The sequence below is a fragment of the Taudactylus pleione genome, unplaced genomic scaffold (genome assembly GCF_031769625.1).
Source record: "Taudactylus pleione unplaced genomic scaffold, aTauple2 ptg000377l, whole genome shotgun sequence".
Taxonomy (NCBI): Eukaryota; Metazoa; Chordata; class Amphibia; order Anura; family Myobatrachidae; genus Taudactylus; species Taudactylus pleione.
This window is the reverse complement of record NW_028284778.1, coordinates 6128450-6153209: the sequence shown is the minus strand read 5'-3', so window position 1 is coordinate 6153209 and position 24760 is coordinate 6128450. Positions and strand designations below refer to the sequence as shown.

Here is a 24760-nt window from a genome sequence, read left to right as displayed (position 1 = left end):
AATGGCCATAAGAAAAAACACTTTCCACATTACGAACCAAAGGTCCACGGATTCCAAAAGCTCAAACGGAGCCTGCTTAAAAGCCGACAGAACCAGGGGCAAATCCCATGGTGCTAATGGCGGTTGAAACTGAGGCTGTATTCGCAAGACCCCTTGTAAAAAAATCCGCACTTCTGCAAGGAGAGCCAGACGTTGCTGAAAGTAAATGGAGAGACGAAATCTGTACCTTCAAAGATTGAAGCCGTAAGCCGGCTTCCAAACCGCCCTGCAGAAATGCTAAAAACCTTGTCAGGCAGAACTGGGCAGTATGTACTCCCCGCTGCTCACACCACACTATATAGGTTTTCCAACTGTGGTACTTCTGCGCGGAAACCTGCTTCCGCGCCCAGAGCATGGTCCTGATAACTGAAGGGGAAAAACCCTTAGCCTTCAAGAGCCCGATCTCAGCCACCAGGCCATTAAAGCCTACTGAGGTAGGGCCTCGTGACAGAATGGCCCCTGTAAAAGAAGATCTGGTCACAGAGGAAGACTCCAACCCAGACTTGCGGCTAGCCTGAGAACCGTGGCGAACCATGACCTGCGCGGCCAGTTTGGAGCCACTAGGATGACTTAAACCTGCTGCTCCCTGATTCAACTGAGTACTCTTGGTAACATGGGAATTGGAGGAAAATTGTAGGTCAGATGGAAGTTCCAGGGAACTGTCTTGGCATCCAGTGCGAATGCCAAAGGATGTCTAGACCTCGCACAAAATTGAGGGACCTTGCCATTGTGGTGAGACGCCATCAGGTCCACCTCCGGCAACCCCCATCTCTGGACCAGCTGCTGGAAAACCTCCGGTGGAGACCACTCCCGTGGCAGGAACGTAGTTGTGCTGAGATACTCTGCCTCCCAATTCTCCACCCCCCGGTATGAAGACCGCTGAAATTGCCGGGAGGATCGTCTCCGCTCAAGAGAGAATGAGACTTGCCTCTGCCATGGCAAGTGCGCTATTGGTTCCACTTTGTTGGTTTACATATGCCACCGCCGTGGCGTTGTCTGATTGGATCCTCACTGGCCGGTAAGTGCCATCGGGTTTCTGGACTAGTAACAGGTTGGAGAAAAACCTCTGTTCTAGTTGAGACTGTGGAACAGGAGCTATAACCCCTTCTGAACAGAGGGAACTGATAGCCTGGTTTAAGGCGAGTCTCTTCTCCGGCTCCCTGGTTAATGCTGTAGCGAAGAAACATGGTGGCCCCCTTAGGTCGATCACATAACCTCAGGAGACAATGCCCCTTACCCAGGCATCAACCCCCGAAGTTACTCACCTGTCTCGGAAAAGGAGACGGCCCCTACCTTCCCCGAGACTGGATGGGATGAGATCCTGTCAGGTACTCGGCTTCTCAGGTGCCCTAGCACCCGGGCACCTGAATATGCCGGAGAACCCCTACTGGGGAAAGAGCGTCCTCAGGCCGTCTGACCTCTAATCAGTACCCCTCCTTGAACGGAAGACCCGGAAACGTGAGCCCTTTTGCTTCTGGGGCATAACAGGCAGGAGAGCTCTTTCCACCTGTCGCCTGGGATTTGATAGTATCAAGCTCGGAGCCAAACAGATGCCTCCACAAAAAGGAAGATAGTCTAAAGCGCGTTTAGATTTGGCGTCCGCCTGCCAGGCGTGGAGCCAGAGAGCTCTGCATGCCGCAACTGCCGTGGCTGAGACTCCAGAGGAAATCTGCACCCCATCTTGTGCGGCCTCACAGACATGCGCCCGTGCTATGCACTCGCAAACGGGTCGATGGCCGGGCAGTGCGCACGCAGCGCGTGTGTAAGGCCCGGTGCGAGAAATTCTCTCGCTCTGGGGCTCACTACAAACGGGGTGGCTGTCGATGTTCATCGACAGCTTTCCCCCGTTTTGTAGGCAGGGAGGTGGTTGGCCAAATGGAGGCATTCCCGAAGGGACGCCTGCCATTTGGGGGTGGCCTTACTGACATCACGAGTGTTGTCAGTAGTGAGCTTCCGTCTCTTTCAGAGCTGGAAGCTCACTGGGGCTTGCGGCAGATGAGACCCTACCACAAGGGTCTCATCGCAAGCCCGATGGTCGCAACCATCACCTGGCCGCTCGCAAAAGCTGTGGTTGGTCACCCACAGCTTAGCGAGCGGCCAGAAGGCCGGTCTAAAAAAAAAAAAAAAAAAAATGCCCTTCAGACCTGCGAGCTGCCTCTGGCAGCGAGCGGGTCTGAATCAGGGCCATAGTCTGCTGCCGCAGTACCTGTAAGTCCTCTCTGGATGAGTCACCGGAAAGGCCTGCCACTAATTTGTCAGCCCACTTCTCCATGGCTCGAGAGACCCATGCAGATGCCAACAATGGGCGAATAACCACTCCAGCACCCATAAAACTACTCCTAAGGCATCCCTCCAATTTTTTGTCTAGCGGATCCTTAAAGGAGGTCGCCCCTTGGACCAGCAGAGCCGTGCGCTTTGCTAAACGAGCCACAGCCGCATCCAATCTCGGAGGCAGCTCCCACTTAGCGACCTGCTCCTGTGGAAAAGGGCTGCAAACTTACGAGGAGTAGCGTACTTCTTATCAGGGGTCTTCCAGGCTTCTATCAGATCCGAGAGATCTTGAGAAGCCGGGAAACAAACGACCCACTTACACCTCCACTTAAATGGTCCCTCTGCCCTAGCTGAGGCATCAAGGTTCAGACAGTCCAAAGACTGTCGTACTGCCATAATAAAGGTACTCCATGCCCTGACTTGATTCGGACTCTGAACCTTCCTCATCGGGCAGAACCTCCTCTTGGAGTTCCCCCTCTTCCTTCCCCTTGGGATCTGACTCAAACAAGACACTGGATGGAGGAAGACACTTATGTGTAGAGCATATCTTAGACTCCTCAAAGAAGCGTTCCATAAAGGCCGATACTTTCTTGACCCCTACCGCTGAGCGCTCCATGGTACGGACCCAAGGCAGTTCAGGACCCTGGTTACCACCCCCTGCAAGTGCGGGCGATGAGGGCAAAACAGGCCCTGGTGCTACTTGAGCTAATTCCTCTCTGGCGGAGAAACGTCACCAAGTCAGAGAGCGAACGGCTCATAGCCTGAGCCCATGCCGGCTCCTCCGTAACCAGAGTGGCTCCCCCAGCTGTGGGCCCCAGCTTACAATCCATGCACAATGCCCCAGCATCCAGTTGTCCACACGGCAATTTGGCCTGACACTGGGCACATGTAAAAAATTATAGCCATGGTGGGGTTCTGGCCCTTTGAGGACTTTTTGTCAATCATTAGAGCACCCCCTCCAAACAGGCACAAGAACAGATTACAGTAATACTGAAAACTACTTAGCTGCACCCTGCAGAGGGAAAGGAGCTTGCTCTGTCCTCCCTCCATACTGTTCAGGCTTGTGTCCTTAAAAAAAGCTGTGAGCAGACTTCCTGGGAGCCTGTATTCTGCCACTGGAGAGCGGGGGAAACCAGAACATGGCTACTCCCCCCGCCATACTGAAGTGTGCCTCACTGCTCCTTCTTTCAAATGTTACTCCCCTCTGTGGGGAAATCACTTGGACTAACCCCCTCTTATCGCGGGCGGCTTGTATTCGGCGCTCTCCCCACAGGAGCCGCTGACAGGAAGCCCGGCAAGATGGCGCCCGCCACCGAGGACCACGCTGTCTGCCTGTACCTCTACCAGGTACAGCAGCGCGCAATCCACGGGCCCAGGCGGTCTCACAGAGACCGGAGTGTGTAGAAGTTAGGAAGCGCTGGGCGCTATCCCCCCTTCAGGCAACAATTACAGCCGCATTACACTCCCGCTGTGCGCTGCTATTAACAGCGCACAACACCTATAAGTAAATATAAAAAGAAAACATGTTACTAATAAACAGAAAAAATCCTATACTAAAAACAAAAGGCTGCGGAGCAGCCCTAGAAAAAGTGTGCCTCTTTCCACAGGCACTAAACCTACACTGAAGTCAGGGGTTGCAGAGGGGGTAGGGGGGAAGTGTTATAGATTTCAGATTAGTGCCAACTCCACACCTTCTCACCTACAACCCCATGGTCCAGTGTCCCCCAGCCCAGACGAAAGAGAAATTAAGTATAAACAGCAATCTGCGTCTGAAACCCTAGGAGTAAGTGGTGAAATAAATGAATGTGTAGACTAGAAAGAGTAGTGCTAAGTAGCTGCTAAGGAGGTTATGCAAAATGTATTGGAATGCTAATGAATATACAAAAACAATGGTGGTGATGTACAAATCCCTTTATTAGAGTTACAATGCACCAAGGATTATAACATAGGGTAAAATATGGTGGCGCTGAATGGGAACGCCAGTACCTAGGGGAATGGGGTCGACTTCAAATAATGATCTGGGTCCTGGAGGGGGGACAGTTAGTTAGTGATAACAAGTCGATGGGGGACCTTCTTCCTCTGGCTTCTGTCCTCGGGCCGTATTCCGGTGATCGCTGGCTACGTGTCCACCGGCTTGGCCCCCGCAGTGCTTTCCGGGTAGCCGCGACTTACGGTGGATCTCGAGGCCTTGAGGAACATGAGTCCCGAGGCTCCTTCGCGCTCTTCTCTGCCAGGTTGCGAGCAAACTAGATGGTAGATACTTTGAAAGGCTGTGCAAGTTTGAGTGTAGACTCCTACACGTGTTGGCCGTTACAGCCTTTTTCAAGGAGTATGTGTCCTGATGGTGCCTGTCTTTTGATTAAATTAACATCCGCTATAACTAAATGGCTATTTAAGGCCTCACATTACTCTGGGCACCTGACTTCCTTGCTGCATATCAGAGGAAGAGGTTTATTGCAGAAACTTGTCTGCTTGTCCAGCTCAAGCCTTCATATAATGAAATTAAAATGTGATGAGAAATGTGAAAAAAAATTTTTTTCCACTTGCAAAGTATAACTTGTGTTTATGAGATTGAATAATCTATAGTTTATAAAGATATGATCGCTGTCATATCCCTCACTCAGAGCATGGACACGGCTTCTCACCCATGTGACGCCTCTCATGTCTGATAAGATGGGATTTCTGTGTAAAACATTTCCCACACTCAGAACATGGAAACGGCTTCTCACCTGTGTGATGTCTCTCATGTCTGACGAGATGAGATTTCTCTGCAAAACGTTTCCCACACTCAAAGCATGGAAATGGTTTCTCACCTGTATGACGTCTCTCATGTCTAATAAGAGCGGATTTCTGTGTAAAACATTTCCCACACTCAGAGCATGAAAATGGATTCTCACCTGTGTGACTTCTCTCATGTATAATAAGATGTGATTTATTTGTAAACCGTTTCCCACACTCAGAACATGGAAATGGTTTCTCACCTGTATGAAGTCTCTGATGTATAACAAGATAGGATTTGGTTGTAAAACATTTTCCACACTCTGAGCATAAAAATGGTTTAAAATTTGTGTGACTTTTCACATGGAAAACAAGTTGTGATTTCTGTATAATACATTTCCCGCAAAGGTTCTCACCTGTGTGCTGTGTAACAAGTTCTGATTTATTTAAAAAACATTTTCCACACTCAGAACATGGAAAAGTTTTTGTACCTGTATGGAGTCTCTCATGTCTAACAAGATGTGATTTGCGAGTAAAACATTTTCCACACTCAGAACATGGAAACGGCCTCTCGCCTGTGTGACTTCTTTCATGTGTAACAAGAGCTGATTTCTGTGTAAAGCATTTTCCACACTCAGAGCATGGAAATTGTTTCTCACCTGTCACAGATGGCTGATGGGTAATAAGATTTGTGTTCTGTGTAAAACATTTGTCATCTATAGAACAGGGAATTATTTTAACTGCTGTATGAGCTGTAATAGATGGACCAATCTCAGAGTTATCAGGAAAACACTGCTCATGGTTAGAGGAATCAGATAACGTCTCTACACTGTGACGTAGGGGATGTATAACTGGGGTAATAGGGTTTTCCCCTGTAGAATCTTGGGTGATGTCGTTCTCTTCTATTTTACAATCTGGAGCTAAAATTAGATGATCCCCTGAGACAATCCTGCGGTTACATCCATCTGAAGGGAATAAAATAAATATAAATGGAAACATTAATGTTCCGAGTCATACTAAGTTTCATTTTCCAATAAAGGCAACGGTGAAAAGCCCCAAATTGCCGTCAAATGGTTGAATTCAAGATACAATGGAACAATTAAAAAAATCATCGAATCTAATTTGTTACTTCAAGCTGTGCACTCTCTCTCTATATATGTATATAAAGGAAAGATGCATAGAACACAGAGCGCTTCAAAATAATTTCTTTAACTTGCAAGTAGTAGCTACATTTTTGATCAGGGCTGATGGTTGCTGATGTATGAGATATACCAGAGAGTGTGGGGAGGAGACAGGTCAGATCTCTGGACTGGTAACACACAGTGACATGATGTGAGGGGGAGAGCAGGAGTATAATAGGGGCTGATGGCTCCTGATGTATGAGATACATAATAGAGTGTGGGGAGGAGACTGGTTAGATCTCTGGGCTGGTAACACACAGTGATATGATGTGAGGATAGCAGGAGTCTAATAGGGGCTGATGGCTCCTGATGTATGAGATACACCAGAGAGTGTGGGGTGAAGACTGGTCAGATCTCTGGGCTGGTAACACACAGTGACATGATGTGAGGGGGAGAGCAGGAGTATATTAGGGGCTGATGGTAAATATGTATAATATACACCAGAGAGTGTGGGGAGGAAACTGGTCATATCTCTGGGCTGGTAACACACAGTGACATGATGTGAGGAGGAGAGCAGGAGTCTAATAGGGGCTGATGGCTCCTGATGTATGAGATACACCAGAGAGTGTGGGGAGAAGACTGGTCAGATCTCTGGGCTGGTAACACACAGTGACATGATGTGAGGAGGAGAGCAGGAGTCTAATAGGGACTAAAGGTTCCAGACTCCCCCACTGTCCTCATTAGTCTTTAATGACAGAGGAGGGTGTAGAATAAGAGGCTGCTGTAGTGACAGAACAAGGAGAATAAGTGACTCTGTTCTGTAATAAGTGATTATTACTCACCTGTGCTGATATCTGTAGGGATTTTCTCCTCCTTACACTGCTGATCATCCCTCACATATGTCTCTTCTTCTTCCTCTATATATTCTACCTTAACAACAGCCAGACCATCACCCTAATTAACCCATAAAACAATAAGATCACACATTAAACACATAAAATGTCTTATTTCAATAATGGGGATTAAAGAGAACAATATCAGGGTACAAGACCCACAAAACTTCTCTACACATCTGTCGAAGCCGGATAATTGGCTGAGACAGGATCGGTGTAAAATTAGATCGGGGCGACGCCATTTTGCGAATGGCAATGAGACGCCATTTTGCGACTGGCTGCTCAGCGCCATTTTAGTGAAACTCGCCATTATATGTACTTACGACGATGCTATTATTTAGCGTTGTGCGATTCCCACGCAATAGAAAGAAGTTAAAGGTCCTCACCATACAAATACAGACAGTCATTAAAACATATAAAATGATTATCCCTGCAAAACATGTACCATGGTGTACTCCACAAAACAAATAGTCGCACAACGCTAACTAGCGTCTTTTCCCAATTCCCCAATACTTACACACTGCACACTTACATAAAAGGTTCCCTAGCATTAAAGTGTAATATCCAAGGTTTATGCAGTAATTATTAATGTTGTGAAATAAAGGTTATTTGATATCTAAGGTTTAGTACATGGTAAGCAGACCGTGTTTGGTGTTGTACTGATCCACTGTGTCTCAACAGATTTCCGGTATCATCGGTGAGAAGATCGCAACATGCGTCTGCAAACTATGGACTATAGAGCGTTAAAACATTAAAATGTACTCTGTAATGTTAGCATCTTAGATTAGCATGCAGCGGGAAAAAGGACACAAAGGGTTGTTAGAGGTTGTTTGTGTCCATTCGAATTGACCTATGAACTATCCTGTAACAGAAGCACCTTTAAGAAGAACCAATGGAATCATGTCAAACTTGTCTATTGTATTGCCTATCCCTGTAAGAGTATATATGTGCGCTCTCTGACCCCAGTCTTGAGTCTTCTTGCTGTGCTGTTGACGGAGGTTTCTAATGCTGATGCCGGTATCTGGGCCCAGAGCACGTGCGTATATAACTGTACCTTGGGTCTGTATGATTTATTTCCGCTAATTGTCTTTAGATCACAGCGTGTAACCTTCTGTTTTTATACTGACTAATAACTTTTTGTGCTTTGGAACCACATTCAAAGTCTGAAAGCATATATTTACTGTGCGACTCATTACGCTAAATAGCGACAATTTTAGAAGGTATAGGCAGGATTTCAGAAGGTATAGACAGGATTGCATAGAGGTTTTAATTATGTATCCATACATCAAATAATGACAAGTCACTATGGTATTTTGACCATCAGCATCCTGTCTGCCGGGATGCTGACTACCTCCCATTTTAATCCCATCTACCTGATCATCCTGTGGGGTCCTGTGAGTCTCCTCTGTACAGTCCTGTGAATACAGAGGACGGGGCCATCGCTCTGGGGTATCTCTGTTACTGGCTCCATCTGTAGGAGACACATAGTGACTGAGTACATTGTATATATGTGATCATCAGATAATGTGTATGCGGGTGGTCTTTCGCTTTACAATACATGAAAGTCTCCTCTACGACATGCCCCTTCCCAACTTTAAATCTCTCTGCACTTTTTAAATCTTCCCCACCTACAGGCGAACTACTTTTGTTAAGGTGCAAATTACTCCTTTTTTAAAAAAGTCTCCTAACTGCAAATCAAGGCGTAGTGTGTGTATATAGGTGACCCACATAACGGCTCGCTACTACAGATGTTCCTCACTTAACAACCTACCTGTTTAACAACCGCTCGGACTTACGCCCAGCGCTCCGACCAGCTGGAACCCATAGTACAATGACTAAAATGTTACTCTGAATGTCTTTTTTTATAACTTTAATTGTGCTGTACAGTATGTAAGAGTTATGCAAAGAAAAACAGTTACAGGATTAAGTTTGAGTTTCCTTTTAACCTTTTCTTTATTCAGAATAACTAAGAACGATTACCTGTATTAAGTATATGCTACGCCTCATTTAGCGACCTAGTCGTAGGAATGGAACTTGGTCATTAAGTGAGGAGCATCTGTATACAATAAATGAAAGTCTCCTCTTACCCAGTGATGTGAGAGGCCAGTGATCTTCCTTCTTCACATCCTTGTACAGGCCTTTGTGTTCCTCTATATACTCCCCTTCCTGCATGGAGACATAGACAGTGACATCCTGACACCTTATAGGAACCTGACACACACAATGATACAGTCATCACCCAGACACATCCTCTGGTGTTACTGTATAATGTCCCATACCCAGCAGTCACCTCTCCAGTCATCACCCAGACACATCCCCTGGTGTTACTGTATAATGTTCCATTCCCAGCAGTCACCTCTCCAGTCAGCAGCTGAATGATCTTGTTGGTGAGTTCCAGGATCTTCTGGTCATTGTCTCTCTCATGTATCAGTGAGTGAGATGGAGGCACCATGATGAGGCTCTGGGTCCTGCTTAGTACTCCTGATACACAGGGGTGGCTACTGGGTGTCACAAGCTCACCAGATGTCTTCTTCACGACTATGTAATCCTGTGTATTGAGTGAGACATTGATAAAGAGATAAAATAAAAATACACCTACAGTCAGGTGCATAAATATTGGTACATTGACAGAATTTTCATATTTTGGCCTCTATTCACCACCACAATGGCTTTGAAATGAAACAAACAAGATGTGCTTTAACTGCAGACTTTCAGATTTAATTTGAGGGTAATTACATCCAAATCAGGTGAACGGTGTAGGAATTACAACGGTTTCTATATGTGCCTCCCACTTTTTAAGGGGCAAAAAGTAATGGGACCATCAACTCAAAAGCTATTTCATGGACAGGTGTGGTCTATTCCCTCGTTATTTCATTATCAATTAAGCAGGTAAAAGGTCTGGAGTTGATTCTAGGTGTGACATTTGCATTTGGAATCAGTTGCTGTCGACTCTCAATATGAGATCCAAAGAGCTGTCACTATTAGTGAAGCAAGCCATCATTAGGCTGAAAAATCAAAACAAACCCATCAGAGAGATAGCAAAACATTAGGTGTGGCCAAATCAACTGTTTGGAACATTCTTAAAAAGAAAGAACGCACCGGCGAGCTCAGCAACACCAAAAGACCCGGAAGACCACGGAAAACAACTGTGGTGGATGACAGAAGAATTATTTCTACTTCAGGGTCCATAGGGTATCCACAGGATACCTTGGGGTATAGGTGTGACGTCAGTCGCTGGGCACCATAGAGTTAAGCTTTTCAGCCTCCCAGGATGCACTAGGGTCCCCCTCCTATACCCCGCCCCCGAGCCAAGGCACCTCAGTTTAGTTTGGTGCCCGGCCGGCGTCGGGTGCACCTGTCGGAGTGGGGGCTAGAAGAGCCCCTGAAGCTTTCTTCAGTGCAGCTGTGGCTGCACATCTGGATGTACAGCATGGACAGTCAGTCCTGACGTCCATGCTGTCTTCCCTATACCCCCGCCGGTACCAGAACACCGGTACCGATCCGGGGATGCTGGTGAGCATCTGGGGTCACAGCTAGCGGTGACCCCAGATGTTCCGGACCATGGCCGGATCCAAGGGGGACAAAGGTAAGCAGCGGGGTCCCGCGGTGGGTCCCTGCTGGTCACATGGTCCTAAGTCCCCAGGCAGGGGGCTCCCTGGGGACTGGCTGCAGCGTGGAGCCAGGCGACCAACCTGCGCTTTCCACTACCCCCTGGGACAGCGGACCGCAGCAGAGCGGTAGCGCTGCGGCGTCCCAGGGGTTAAATGCATGCCAGGGGAGCGCGCCTTCCCTGTCTCACAGCCGGCGCCTCCCCCGCTGCACACAGCCCTCTCTGCATGCTGCCGACTGGTCCTGTGGCAGCGCTCCTCCCCAGGCCAGCCTCCTCTCTGCTCCTCGGCGGCCATCTTCTCCAGAACGCATGGTGAACGCTGCTGGAAGCGCTGGACGGAAGCATCGTGGTCTGGGTCCCCCCCCCATACCTCTCCTCCGCTGTGGCTCAGGTCTGTGTATGCAGCGCTGTGTCCTACCAGGCCCTGTGTCTGTGTAGTTGAGTGATCAGCGCTGTTAGTGCAGGAATTGTTATTTCTCTGCATTGTATGTGACTGTGCTAGCGCTGCCTGTAACTTTTCTTCTCTAAACTGTCAGCTTTATTACTGTCCCTGTTCTTTCTGCTAAAGCCCTTGCGGTGCGGTGCTGCAGGGTGGTTTCTCGCCTATTTAATACTTAATTGGTGAGAGAGGTCACATACGTGGTGCCATCATGTCTGAAAGTGATTTTCCCCTCCGGCTACAGTGTACCACGTGCAAAGTACCGTTAGCGGAGGGGGAGGGTAGCGCGGAGGGCCTTTGCCGGCAGTGTTTGTCCATGGCGCGGCCTATTACGGTTACAACTCCGGTACAGGAGCCGCCCTGGGCTTGTTTCGCTCAGGCGTTAACAGCTTTAGTGGGCCAGTTAGCTCCGCAGCCCGCGTTTACTCCGATGGGTTTGTCCCAGCAGTCTGTGGTGTCGTCACCCATGCAGGGGTTCCCACGACAATTGGTGGTACCCCACAGTCTCCCTATTTCCCCGCTCCCGGGTTCTCAGGAGCCAGCGTGGGTTAACTCCCTGACGAGTTCTGTACAGCACTTGTCGGATGTGTTGCAAGGGGAGTCTGTGATGCGGCCTCATAAAAGGCCGGTGGCGTCTCTGTCCGCTCCTTATGAGGATGACGAAGGGACGTCTGATGATGGGGAGATTCTGGATCCTTACGATCAGGAACCTCTCCATACTAAGGACGCTGATGCTAAGTCCAAAGTATATATTCCTGGACTTATTCGGGCGGTCCGCACAGCCTTGGTGATTGAGGACGAAGTTCCCCCAGCGGCTAAATCTAAATATGCCTTTTTCAAAGATGTGAAGGGCGATGCCACAGTCTTTCCTCTTTCGGGTCAGTTGGTGGACCATTTAGAGGAGGCGTGGAAACAACCTGGCAAAAGATACCAGCCGCAGAGACGCCTGGCGGTGGCTTATCCGTTCGCGGATAATTATTTTGCTAAGTGGGAATCCCCTCCACAGGTGGATTCTCACGTGACCCGTCTTGTCCGTAGTGCCACATTGCCGATGCCATCCATGTCCTCCCTTAAGGATGCTACGGACCGTAAGGTAGAAATCTGCCTGAAGTCCGCTTATTCCCTTGCAGGGGGGGCAGCACGGCCGGCTATGGCCATTTGCTGGGTTGCCAGAGCGATGGAGCGCTGGGCGGATTCATTAGAGGCTTCTTTTGAATCCGACTGTCCGGCCGAACAGGCGGAGTTGATTGGCAATCTCCGTGATTCGGCCACCTACATCAACGAGGCGGCTCTAGACATTAGTACTCTGGTGTCTAGAATTTCTTCAGCAGCGGTAGCTGCTCGTCGCACCTTGTGGCTGCGATCCTGGAAGGCGGACGCAGATTCCAAGAAAGGTCTGGAAGCGTTGCCGTTTACCGGAGAAGTTCTCTTCGGTCCGGATCTGGATAAGATTGTGGCCACGCTGGCGGCAGCCAAATCTGCTTGTCTCCCGTCGGCCGCTGCTCCATCTGGACCATCGCTCCATCTGGACCATCCGCTGGACCATCGTCCTTTCGGTCATCTAGGGCCCAGGGCAGGCCCAAACCACAGTCGTTTCCTCGACAGGCTGGCCCTAAGAAATCGGTCAAGCCCCGGAAGCAGGCATGGAGTACCAGACGTCCGGCCCCCAAGCCAGATGACAAGCCTGCGGCCTGACGGTCCGGGCCTCCCTTTGGGGGATCCCAGGGTGGGAGGCCGCCTGCTACAGTTCGCCCAGTGTTGGTCGACCACTACGACAGACACTTGGGTTCTGGAGGTGGTTTCCCACGGATACGCCCTCTCCTTCCGGCACAGACCCCCGGCTCGATTCTTCACCACGGGTCTACCATCAGACCGGAACAAGGCTACGGAGCTGCGGAAGGTATTGCACACTATGCTCCAGGCTGGAGTTATAGTGCCTGTTCCATTCTCCCAGAGGGGCCAGGGTTTCTATTCAAATCTATTTTTGGTACAGAAACCCAATGGATCATATCGTCCGATTCTCAACCTCAAAGCACTCAACAAGTCTTTGCGGGTCCCGAAGTTTCGGATGGAGACCCTACGGTCCATCATTCTAGCGCTGGAACCTGGGGACTACATGGTGTCATTGGACATACAGGACGCTTACCTGCATGTCCCTATTCTTTTGCGCCATCAACAGTTCCTCAGGTTTGCAATCCCCAGCGACCACTTCCAGTTTCGGGCGTTACCTTTTGGCCTGGCAACAGCACCACGTGTTTTCACCAAGGTGATGGCGGTCATGGCGGCTTCTCTGCGGCTGCAGGGAGTCCGCATGTTGCCGTATTTGGACGACCTGTTATTGGTGGCAGGATCTCCAGAGCTCCTGTTACGCCACTTGGACCTGACCATTGCACTGCTGCAACGGCACGGCTGGCTAATCAACTGGCAGAAGTCCACTCTAATCCCGTCTCGGAGGATTCTGCATCTTGGAGCCTTATTGGACTCGGGACAGCAAAGGATCTTCGTGACGGAGGACAAGATCTCTGCTTTACAGTCAAGGGTGCGCAGTTGTCTGCACAACCGCCGGGTGTCCTTACACTCGGCGATGAGGTTACTGGGCTCCATGGTATCGGTGTTCGACATGGTGGAATACGCCCAGTTTCACTCCAGACCTCTGCAGCACCTGATCCTGTCCAAGTGGAACGGGCTGCCTCAGTCTCTGAAGTCCCGGACGATTGTGCTCACCCCGGAGGTTCGCCTGTCCCTTGCGTGGTGGTTACAGACGACCCACCTCAACAAGAGACGTCCGTTCTGGGTTCCAAATTGGGTCCTGTTGACAACGGACGCCAGTCTTCGGGGCTGGGGAGCAGTTTCGGGTCCACACTTGTTCCAGGGCAGGTGGACGCCGACAGAAGCGGAGCTTCCAATAAATATCTTGGAACTCCGTGCGGTCTTCAATGCTCTCCAGCAGGCACAGCGGTTTCTCCAGGGTCGCCCGGTGCAGGTCCAGTCGGACAACGCTACCACCGTGGCCTACATAAACAGGCAAGGAGGAACTCGCAGTCGGGCGGCTCTCGTAGAGGTCTCTCGGATCCAGGTTTGGGCGGAGCGCAATCTTCCGGCCATATCAGCGGTCTTCATTCCGGGAGTGCTAAATTGGGAGGCGGACTTTCTAAGTCGCCAGGACGTTCATCCGGGGGAATGGTCCCTGCACCCGGACGTTTTTCAACTACTGGTGGACAGGTGGGGTCTTCCAGAAATCGACCTCATGGCGTCCCGGCACAACAACAAGTTGCCGGTGTACGGGTCTCGCACAAGAGACGAAGGGGCGTCTCTGGTGGATGCTCTGTCTGTCCGGTGGACATTCCGGTTCGCATACCTGTTCCCTCCGGTCTCCCTTCTTCCACGGGTAATCCGGAAATTCAAACAGGAAGGAGGGTCGCTCCTGTCGATAGCTCCCGCGTGGCCCAGACGGCACTGGTTCTCAGACCTTCAGGGTCTGTCCGTGGACAGTCCTCTGCGGTTGCCGCTACGACCGGACCTTCTGTCTCAGGGTCCTTGCCTTCACCCGGACCTGACTCGGCTGTCTTTGATGGCGTGGCTGTTGAGACGGCCATGCTGAGGTCCCGGGGGTTTTCCAGCTCTGTGGTGCGTACCATGTTATGAGCTCGGAAACCGTCTTCCGCGAGGATATACCATCGCGTGTGGCATACGTTCTTCCAGTGGTGTCGACCGAGAGGTTATGCACCGCGGGAGTTTCGTCTGTCTCGGATTCTCGCCTTCCTGCAAGCGGGACTAGATCATGGGCTTCGCCTTGCTTCTTTGAAGGTACAGGTTTCGGCCCTATCTGTCTGGTTTCACAGTAGGATTGCTACAATCCCGGATGTGCGCACCTTTATGCAGGGTGATCTCCGCATTCAGCCGCCCTTTGTTCCACCTGTGGCGCCTTGGGATTTGGCTGTGGTCCTGAGGGCTCTCCAAGGACCGCTGTTTGAACCACTGGGCTCAGTGGATCTTAAATGGCTAACAGCTAAGACTGTTTTCCTTCTGGCCATTGCTTCGGCCAGACGTGTTTCTGAGTTAGGGGCTCTTTCTTGTAGACCCCCTTTCTTGGTTTTTCATGGGAACAGGGCAGTGCTCCGCACTCGGCCCGAGTTTCTTCCCAAAGTTGTTTCCCAGTTTCATGTTAACGAGGAAATAGTTGTTCCGGCCTTTAACTCACCGGGTCTTTCCGTGGGTGAGGCCTCTTTGGATGTTGTGCGGGCCTTAAGGACTTATGTTGACCGCACTTCTTCGTTTAGGAAGTCGGACGCTTTGTTTGTCCTCTATGGCTTCCGTAAAAAGGGTTGGCCTGCTTCAAAGCAAACTTTGGCAGCCTGGATCCGTATGGCTATTTCTGAAGCTTATCTTCATGAAGGCCTACCGGTCCCTCCTTCTCTGAAGGCTCATTCCACTAGGTCTGTGGGTCCTTCGTGGGCAGCTCGACGTGGTGCCTCGGCAGTTCAGATCTGCAAGGCTGCTACGTGGTCCTCTGTCCATACCTTCGTGAGGTATTACAGGTTTGACACCTTCGCCTCTCAGGATGCTTCCTTCGGGCGGCGGATTCTCCTTTCTGCACAGGAGCGTCCCCACCCTTAAAGGATACTGCTTTGGGACATCTCCAAGGTATCCTGTGGATACCCTATGGACCCTGAAGTAGAAAATATGAGATATGGTAAGAACTTACCTTTGTTATCTCTATTTCTACGAAGTCCATAGGGTTCCACAGGACTCCCGCCCTGTCGCACCTGTGCTGCAGATGGGCTTTGCTCTGGTCACCGGTTTTCCGTCTCCCTCTGGTGAGAATGTGATTCTTGTATGTGTCCAGATCTTTTTTCTCTCTCTTCCTTCTCCTCCTCCGGCCTATGGCTTGATAACTAACTGAGGTGCCTTGGCTCGGGGGCGGGGTATAGGAGGGGGACCCTAGTGCATCCTGGGAGGCTGAAAAGCTTAACTCTATGGTGCCCAGCGACTGACGTCACACCTATACCCCAAGGTATCCTGTGGAACCCTATGGACTTCGTAGAAATAGAGATAACAAGGGTAAGTTCTTACCATATCTCATATTTTTCCTGGTGAAGATAAACCCCTTCACAACAGTTGGCCAAATCAAGAACACTCTACAGGAGGTAGGTGTTTATGTGTCAAAGTCAACAATCAAGAGAAGACTTCACAAGAGTGAATATAGAGGGTTCACCACAAGATGTAAACCATTGGTGAGCCTCAAAAACAGGAAGACCAGATTAGAGTTTGCCAAACAACATCTAAAAAAGCCATTACAGTTCTGGAACAACATCCTATGGACAGATAAGACAAAGATCAACTTGTACCAGAGTGATAGGAAGAGAAGAGTATGGAGAAGGAAAGGAACTGCTCATGATCCAAAACATACCACCTCATCAGTGAAGCATGGTGGTGGTAGTGTCATGGCGTGGGAATGTATGGCTGCCAATGGAACTGGTTCCCTTGTATTTATTGATGATGTGACTGCTGACAAAAGCAGCAGAATGAATTCTGAAGTGTTTCGGGCAATATTATATGCTCATATTCAGTCAAATGCTTCAGAAATCATTGGACGGCACTTCACAGTGCAGATGGACAATGACCCGAAGCATACTGCAAAAGCAACCAAAGAGTTTTTTAAGGCTAAGAAGTGGAATGTTATGCAATGGCCAAGTCAATCCCCTGACCTGAATCCGATTGAGCATGCATTTCACTTGATCAAGACAAAACTGAAGGGAAAATGTCTTCAGTTCCTGCTTGTTCTTGGGGCATTTGTAGTAGAGGCCTGGCAGAGCATCACCAGGGATGAAACCCAGCGTCTGGTGATGTCTATGCGTTCCAGACTTCAGGCTGTAATTGCCTGCAAAGGATTTGCAACAAAGTATTAAAAAGTGAAAGTTAGATTTAGGATTGTTTAGTTTGTCCCATTACTTTTGGCCCCTTAAAAAGTGGGAGGCACATATAGAAACCGTTGTAATTCCTACACCGTTCACCTGATTTGGATGTAATTACCCTCAAATTAAATCTGAAAGTCTGCAGTTAAAGCACATCTTGTTTGTTTCATTTCAAAGCCATTGTGGTGGTGAATAGAGGCCAAAATATGAAAATTCTGTCAATGTCCCAATATTTATGCACCTGACTGTATTTGTGTTATTTTTAAGGTCTAAATGTTCTAAAAATAATACAGGATTATAAATATATTGGAAGGGGAAGGGGGTGTTACACTGAGATCCTGGTAATTCACAGCGTGGTTATTTATTCCCACTGTGACACTTCCAGACTCCCTCACCTCCCCAGTCAGATCCCTGTGTTAGTAATAGAGATAATAGTGATGTCACTGTGATACTCCCAGACTCTCTCGCCTCCCCAGTCAGGTCCCTGTGTTAGTAATAGATAATAGTGATGTCACTGTGACACTCCCAGACTCCCTCACCTCCCCAGTCAGGTCCCTGTGTTAGTAATAGAGTTAATAGTGATGTCACTGTGACATTCCAAAACTACCTCACCTCCTCAGTCAGCAGGTAGATGATCTCCAGGCTGAGCTTTATTATACTTTCAGTCACGTGTCTCCTATATTTATCCATGCTCAGTGATTTATATAGGACTCTCACATGACGTCTAGTATAGACTCTCTGGGTCACCACAGCTCATTATCTAGGAATAAAATTAGTTACAATAAATATCACAAAGTACATTAAGGTATAAAAATACTGAGTGAACATTAAGGCTTCCTCTTTTCCCCGAGACACAGAGACCTGGGGCCTGATTCAGAGATGGTTGGTAATGCAGCCACGGTTGCAATGGCTCTCGCAATAGCGGTTACGTGAATATGCAAATGCTGATCTCAGTTTTCCTTTTGTGCGGGATGGTGCGATGGAGTGTTAGAGCGGTGAGACGCCCACTATCAGGCTGTGTATTTGTGATGGAGATGGCTAACACACCAACATCAGTCGCACCATCATCATTTGTGGCAGCCTAGGGTCTACTCTAATCCAACTACAGATGGCCTCTGAAGCATTGGATTTGCCATTGGGAATGCAGCAGCGTTCCCAGACACGCCCATGAGACGGCCCCTTTTAGCGATCACTTTAGGTCACCCCCCCTATCTCTACCCTGATACACCCAGGGATCTCAAACCCCTTCTCAAGTGTTAGTGATTACATACTCAATAGCGAATGGCATCTTTCACAGTGGTTTGTGCGTGCGCAGTGAGGGCACAGTAGAAAAATATCGCTCAACTGCATAAATAACGGCACTGCGTCCATCTATAAATCAAGCCCCTGGTCAGTGTTTCTCAGAGGTTCCTCTGATCCAGCTACATAAGGCTCCTCAGAGACCATAACACGCAGAGCCGTATTGCTGAAGGATAGACCACCACAACTGCTGGACAGGGGCTAAATTTACTAAGCGGCAGCTTATACAAGCTGACTATTCTCTGCAGTTTTGAGCCCAAGATATAAAATGGCAATAATACTAAAAGCAGAATACCCATGGGTTTGCATTTATTACATTGAAGTGAAGACCACTGGGAGTCAGCGGTTTGCAGAAGTGGCCGCTTAATAAATCCAGCCCCAGGAGCCTTGTCCATCACAGACACCAATTTTGTTCAACTTGCAATCTGCTACAAATGGACGGATTATGAATGTGAGTAATATTTAGCCTTTGTTATTATAATGTCATTACAGAAAATGATGGAGAATTTTTATGTTCAAAATGACATCAAACGTTTCAAGTTCCCTGACTCCCCGGGTTCTATACATTGGTATTCCTACCAGCCTAACATCCAATACTTTTCCAGCTCTGTGTTAGGAGCTTGCTGGTAGCTGGGAGGTCTGAACACCAGCATAAGTAGCCGCTTTGCATGCTGGTCCCGGTCATTACTAGGAGACTAGGACACCAGTGCATGTGATCAGAGGCTGCACAGGAAAGTCTGCAGCTGGTGTTTAATTGCTGAGATACTCATTAGTTGCTCTCCTATGTGCAGCATCACACCTGTAACTTATTTTCCTTGCAGGGGGTTGATCCTAATTGATGTTTGATTGGTCTGTATGTGTATTAAAGGGCAGCCAGGCTTTCACCTCTTTTAGGGGTATTCAATATGGGAGCGAAAACTCAGTTTTTGCGTTAATTTCGCACCTATGACGTCATTATCGCAGGTTTTAGTTTTGCACCGTATTCAATTTCAAAGACTTTTCGCAGGTTCGAAAAGTCTTTGAAAAAAAACGGGGATAACTTTTCACCACTGAATAGGTGTCGAAAAAAAGTGCAGAATTGGGGTTTAGGGGTGCAGGCTTAAAAAAAATAGCCTGCATCCCTGTGAATGACATATTAAAAATAACTGTGTAAAAAAAAAATGTAAAAAAAAAAAATAGGGACACTCCAAAAAATGTATTTAAAAATTGGGGTGAAAAAAAAAAAAAAAGGGAAAAAATTGTTTAACAATAGGGAAATAGGTTCAGGGCTATTCTGCAAGTATGCGGCAGGTGTTTTCTAGAATAGATTAATAGCGGCAGGTGCACAGTTGCAGAATTTAAAAAAAATTCCTTTAGGGACATCAAAATATGCTAGTACACATTTTCATGTACCCCAAATTTGATGGGACCACTTAAAAAAACGAAAAAAATAACCTAAGTGCTCTTCTGCATCACTTCTTCAATGTCGGGAAAAAAGCACCTGCCGCAGCTATTTAAATCCCTGACTTTCATTTGCTGGCTAAAACTGGGGTACCCATAGTAAACCACCATGTTTTTACAGCTTTAGGGGGGTCCTACAATATTTTTTAAGGAAAATTTTGTAATTTAACGCAAATCCCACTTCGCAGGCTCCAGTTTTCGTAGGTTTCATATTGAATACGGGGATAAGCGGGCGCGCGCCCGATACTTTATCCCAGGTAAAAGCTCCTATATAAAACATAAACTTCGACAGCGAATTTTACGTTTCATATTGAATACCCCTATTATTAGTCAGTTATAGCTTCATGCCTTGGTGTAAACTAGCTGATCTGAATACTTGGTATATAATCTCTACTGCTGGTATCCTGAATCCTTGTCCGCTAATCCAGTTTGATCTATGGTCTCCTGCTTCCTGCATCATCTACTGTTAAGTATCACCTTACTTAATATTGGAAAGTATAAATTGTTTACAGCTAATATGATCAAGTTACCTGTTGTTATACAGCTACTGCTCTTATTGTCAAAAAAAACATTAGTTTAATTATACAGTCTTATTGTACTCACATATTGTATTCTACTAATCCAGCATTAACCCTGTGATCACCCAATTACTGTATAGACCTCTACTATCCTGAGTTTAAGACCTGGCGGCATCTCAGTAAAGGTGAGTCTCTCTCTCTGTGGGAAAAGGGTGGTTATAGGCTGAAGACCTCTATAGGGTTGATCTAGAGCAGGGGTGGCCAGACTTTTGGACTCGGTGATCTACTTTTAAAACTTAAAACCTTTTGTGATCTACCGAGCCAAAAACTGGTATGCAAAAAAAGGGGGCGCGACCTCACAGCAAGGGACGTGGGGGTCCGTCCTGATAAAATCACACATAGTATCTCCAATTCAAATTACTCCACACAACAGCACAATTTTATTCACATTACACCACATAGTAGTGTCCCTTATTCATGTTATACACAATGCCCACAGTAGTGCCCCTTATAAAATGTCCGCTGTAGTAGTGCCCCATATGCAATGCCCCCAGTAGTAGTGCCCCTTATGCAATGCCCCCAGTAGTAGTGCCCCTTATGCAATGCCCCCAAGTAGTAGTGCCCCTTATGCAATGCCCCCAGTAGTAGTGCCCATTAAGCAGTTCCCCTGTAGTGGCCGTTATGCAGCGCCCTCAGTAGTGCCCTTTATGCAGTGCCCGAGGTAGTGCTCCTTATACAGTGACCCCAGTAATGCCATTTATACAGTGCCCCCTTTAGTGCCCTTAGTAGTGCCCTTTATGCAGTGCCCCCGGTTTTCCCTTATACAGTGCCCCCATTAGTGCCATATATGCAGTACCCCGTTGAGCCCTTTATGCAGTGCCCCCCGTTGAGCCCTTTATGCAGTTCCCCCAGTAATGCCCCTAATTCTGTTCCCCCAGTACTGGTGCCCCCTCCCCTGTGCATTACTTACCTGGCCAGCGCTCCCGCGTAGTCATCCGCTGCCTGCCGCTGGCTGTATCTAATTAGATCCAGCAGACGCGCAGGGTCTTCACATCGCAGGCGACGCGGGTGACGTCAAGACGTCACCCACACAATGCATCACTGGGAACACTGGCCTCTGATCTTTAGTCTCTGATCACTTCAGAAACCAACATTCCCAGGAACTGTAGTAGGTTGGTCGCGATCTACCAGCGGGAGCTCCGTGATCTACTGGTAGATCGCAATCGACCTTTTGGCCGGCCCTGATTCTAGAGGCTTTACGCAATTGTTCAGGTGTATCATAATACTCTATTGTTGCTATACACAGGTTACACTGCAATCACACACCCGACACAAGGGAAAAAATACCAGTAATTGGTATTGGACAGGCGCTTATAGGGATTGTTAGACCAAGCTGCTACTATATAATGCAGGGATTGCCAGTCCCCAAACAAAAACAAGAAACAACAAGGTAGTAGTGCTAATGTAATATTGGAAGTGGATTCTAAACAATCATATATACTTTGGATGGAATAAAATTTTATAAATTAAATAAATAAAATTTAATAATATGTGGTTTAAGAAAATACATAAAAATGTACACATCTTTATTGGGACAATACCTCACCCAGATAAAGTTCATCAGTGTGGAGAACTATTGTTCAATTCTCCCGTGGAAGCCTGTTCATAGTATTACCACCGGAGCCAATTGTTACGCGGTCAGTGAAATTAGACCTCCTGTCCACATGTAGCACTGTCTAAAAGACAAATATTTACCATGTGGTCCCGGCTTTTCTACCAGTGCACAGCAACGATAACATGGGCAGGACAAGAACATGTAGGCATGGTATTTCTAATGTGGGTGTGGTTTATAATTGTTATGCGACAGAGCTAGAATCTAATACAACAGAAAGTAGTGTAATGGGCGTTATATAAATACTAAAACAACAGCTAAAGTACGGTGACATAAAATAAGTCACATAAAATAAGTGAAATAAAAGTCCATACCCCAGATCTCATCCCCATTTTCTTTATTATACATCAGACCCAAGATCTGACACCCCCTCCTCTTCCCTAAATTAAAATCAGACCCCAGATCTGACGCCTCGTGTTTAAAATACACTTATAAACCCCCCACCTCTTTCTTACCTTCCTTCCATTATTCCATACTGTTCACATTAATATTTTCAATATCACAAATCACTTGTTGGACGTCTTTTTGCATATTATGATTGTCCTACGTGTGATTCATGCTGTGCTCCTACTGTAGCTGTAATGTCTGTTTGTCCTGTGTCCTATGTCTATACAGTCTATGTACCAGTAAGGGTAATTATGTGTACGTGACTCTCACCACATCCTGACCATCCGTACAAGTCTGTGTACACCTCTGTACTGATAGCCACATTCTATGTAACCCAATCACAGATTGCTGATTCTATTTTCCCCTCATATGGTAGGGTGCCCGGTGTGCCAGTGCCCAGCCTGTGCTATAAACACCAAGGCCCGTTACAGACTGGTAACCTCTCCTGGTACCACGCTGGTGTCCAGTCTCCATGTTTTCCTCCCATGGGAGTCGGGCAGCGTAGACACAGGGTTCCCCAGACTATCCTTTGTTATATACCTCTAAACTGAACTTTAAAACTATATTTTCCAAACTTCAGTTTTGCATGTTACTTTATCACGTGTTACCATCACTGATATTCCTGTACCTTACACCCACCTGGGAGCAGTGTACACTATACACATGTATGAGGTTGGTAGTGCTGTACACGGTGTAATATGATTTGTGGTGCTTCCTGTGCTATCTATTAAGGCAGATTTATTTATTTTTCCTCTGCACTTGCTGATGTCACCTCTTCAATAACAACGTAAAGCGGGGAAAAAAAAGAACCATCTAAAATCAGACCTGAGTCAGCTCTATTAAAGCGCACTGAGTTTCCTGTACTCTGATTGGCGGATAGCTCCAGGTCACATGACCAGGAATCATCTGTGTCCTTCACACTAGGGTTATGACTAGAATAGAGGGCTGCAGGGGACCTGTGACGTCACACCCATGTGACCCGGCATGAAAGGGGGAGGGGCGGGGATGCTAACGGGAGACCAAAAGTGCCCGCTTGCCACGCTTCGGGCATGGTGGCTCGCTACGCTCACCACAAATATTTATTTCCCCTCTATGCCCTCGTGGATGGTAACGCAGGAGCGGTCCAGCCCCCTGCAGCGGTCACGTGGTTGAAACGTCACAGAGGTCCTTTCTCCACATAGGATCTAGCATCAACCATCTGCTCCAACTGTGCTATAATAGCAGGACACCAATCTGCTCCCCCCGAATTATAATCACAGGACACCAGAGCAGCCTGTTACCAAGCAGAGACTGAGCCACCTGTATTATAGCAGGGCACCAGTCTGTTCCACCACTATTCTACTAACACAGCACTAGGGTCTGTTCCAGCCGTAATATAACACCGCACTAGAGGCTGCTCCAGCTGTAATATAACAACACAGCACTAGGGTCTGTTCCAGCTGTAATATAACACCGCACTAGAGGCTGCTCCATCTGTAATATAATATCACAACACAACACTAGAGGCTGAGCCACCATCCCATGATTACACAACAGTAATGTCTGCTCCGGCTGTAATATAACACAGCACTAAAGGCTGTTTCACCATAGTATGATAATGCAGCACCACAGTCTACCCCCCCTGTATAATAATAATAATAATAATAATAATAATAATAATAATAATAATAATAAACATCATTACCCACTGCCAGACACAGCAATGGCCGCGGAAACAGCTAGATCCCCTTCCGTAGTGTGACCCTGACTTCATCAGCCAATGTCCAATGGCCGCTCTTCGCTTTTTTCCACAGTTCACACACTACACGGATCGACAATACCGGAAGTTATTGGAGGAGAAACGGCATTTCCTGTCTGTGGACCGCAGGGGGTATGGTGAGGTGGAACGCACAGGCAGGCTGCGGTAAGTGTGAGACGGTGTCTTCCCTTCCTCCCCGCGGTTATTGGCAGTGGTATCTCCCTGCTGGAGTCAGTGCTGTGGAATATACCAGCTGCACAGTGCAGAGTTAGGAGGGGGGGGGGTTGTTGGTGAAGAGACCCCGGAGAAGCAGCAGCCGGTGTGCTGAGGAAAGTGTCTTGTTCCAGTGGTCTATGTGCAGTAAGTACAATACAGTGACAGTAATCTGCAGCTACCTCCAACCCTGTCACTTATTGTCCCTGAGGGCCAATGTCCCCTGTGCTGATCCTATACACCACATTTGTTATCAGCCAATTACGCATGTGGCTTCAATACTTTCCACTGTGATTATCCTGCTGTAATATCATGTATCATTATACACCTCATTTGTTATCAAGCCTATTACTCATGTGGCTGCAATACTTTCCTCTGTGCTTATCCTGCTGTAATATCATGTATCATTATACACCATGTGTTATCCAGCTTACTACTCATGTGGCTGCAATACTTTCCCCTGTGCCTTCTGCCTGCACTTACATTG

At 47.8% G+C, this 24760-nt stretch overlaps 1 protein-coding gene across 1 annotated transcript in view; it reads right to left on the bottom strand.

Moving 5' to 3' along the window:
* Positions 1-24135, bottom strand: part of LOC148508090 (uncharacterized) — a 95657-nt gene extending 71522 nt beyond the window's left edge. The window contains exons 1-7 of the mRNA XM_088445295.1: positions 24007-24135; positions 17619-17766; positions 9399-9590; positions 9130-9208; positions 8416-8513; positions 6992-7103; positions 4928-5993 (exon numbers count right to left, since the gene is read on the bottom strand). Of these exons, the coding sequence (XP_088301421.1) occupies positions 4928-5993; positions 6992-7103; positions 8416-8513; positions 9130-9208; positions 9399-9590; positions 17619-17696 (1625 nt within the window). The 5' untranslated portion in view covers positions 17697-17766; positions 24007-24135. The remainder of the gene's footprint in view (positions 1-4927; positions 5994-6991; positions 7104-8415; positions 8514-9129; positions 9209-9398; positions 9591-17618; positions 17767-24006) is intronic.
* Between the last annotated feature and the right edge of the window lie 625 nt (positions 24136-24760).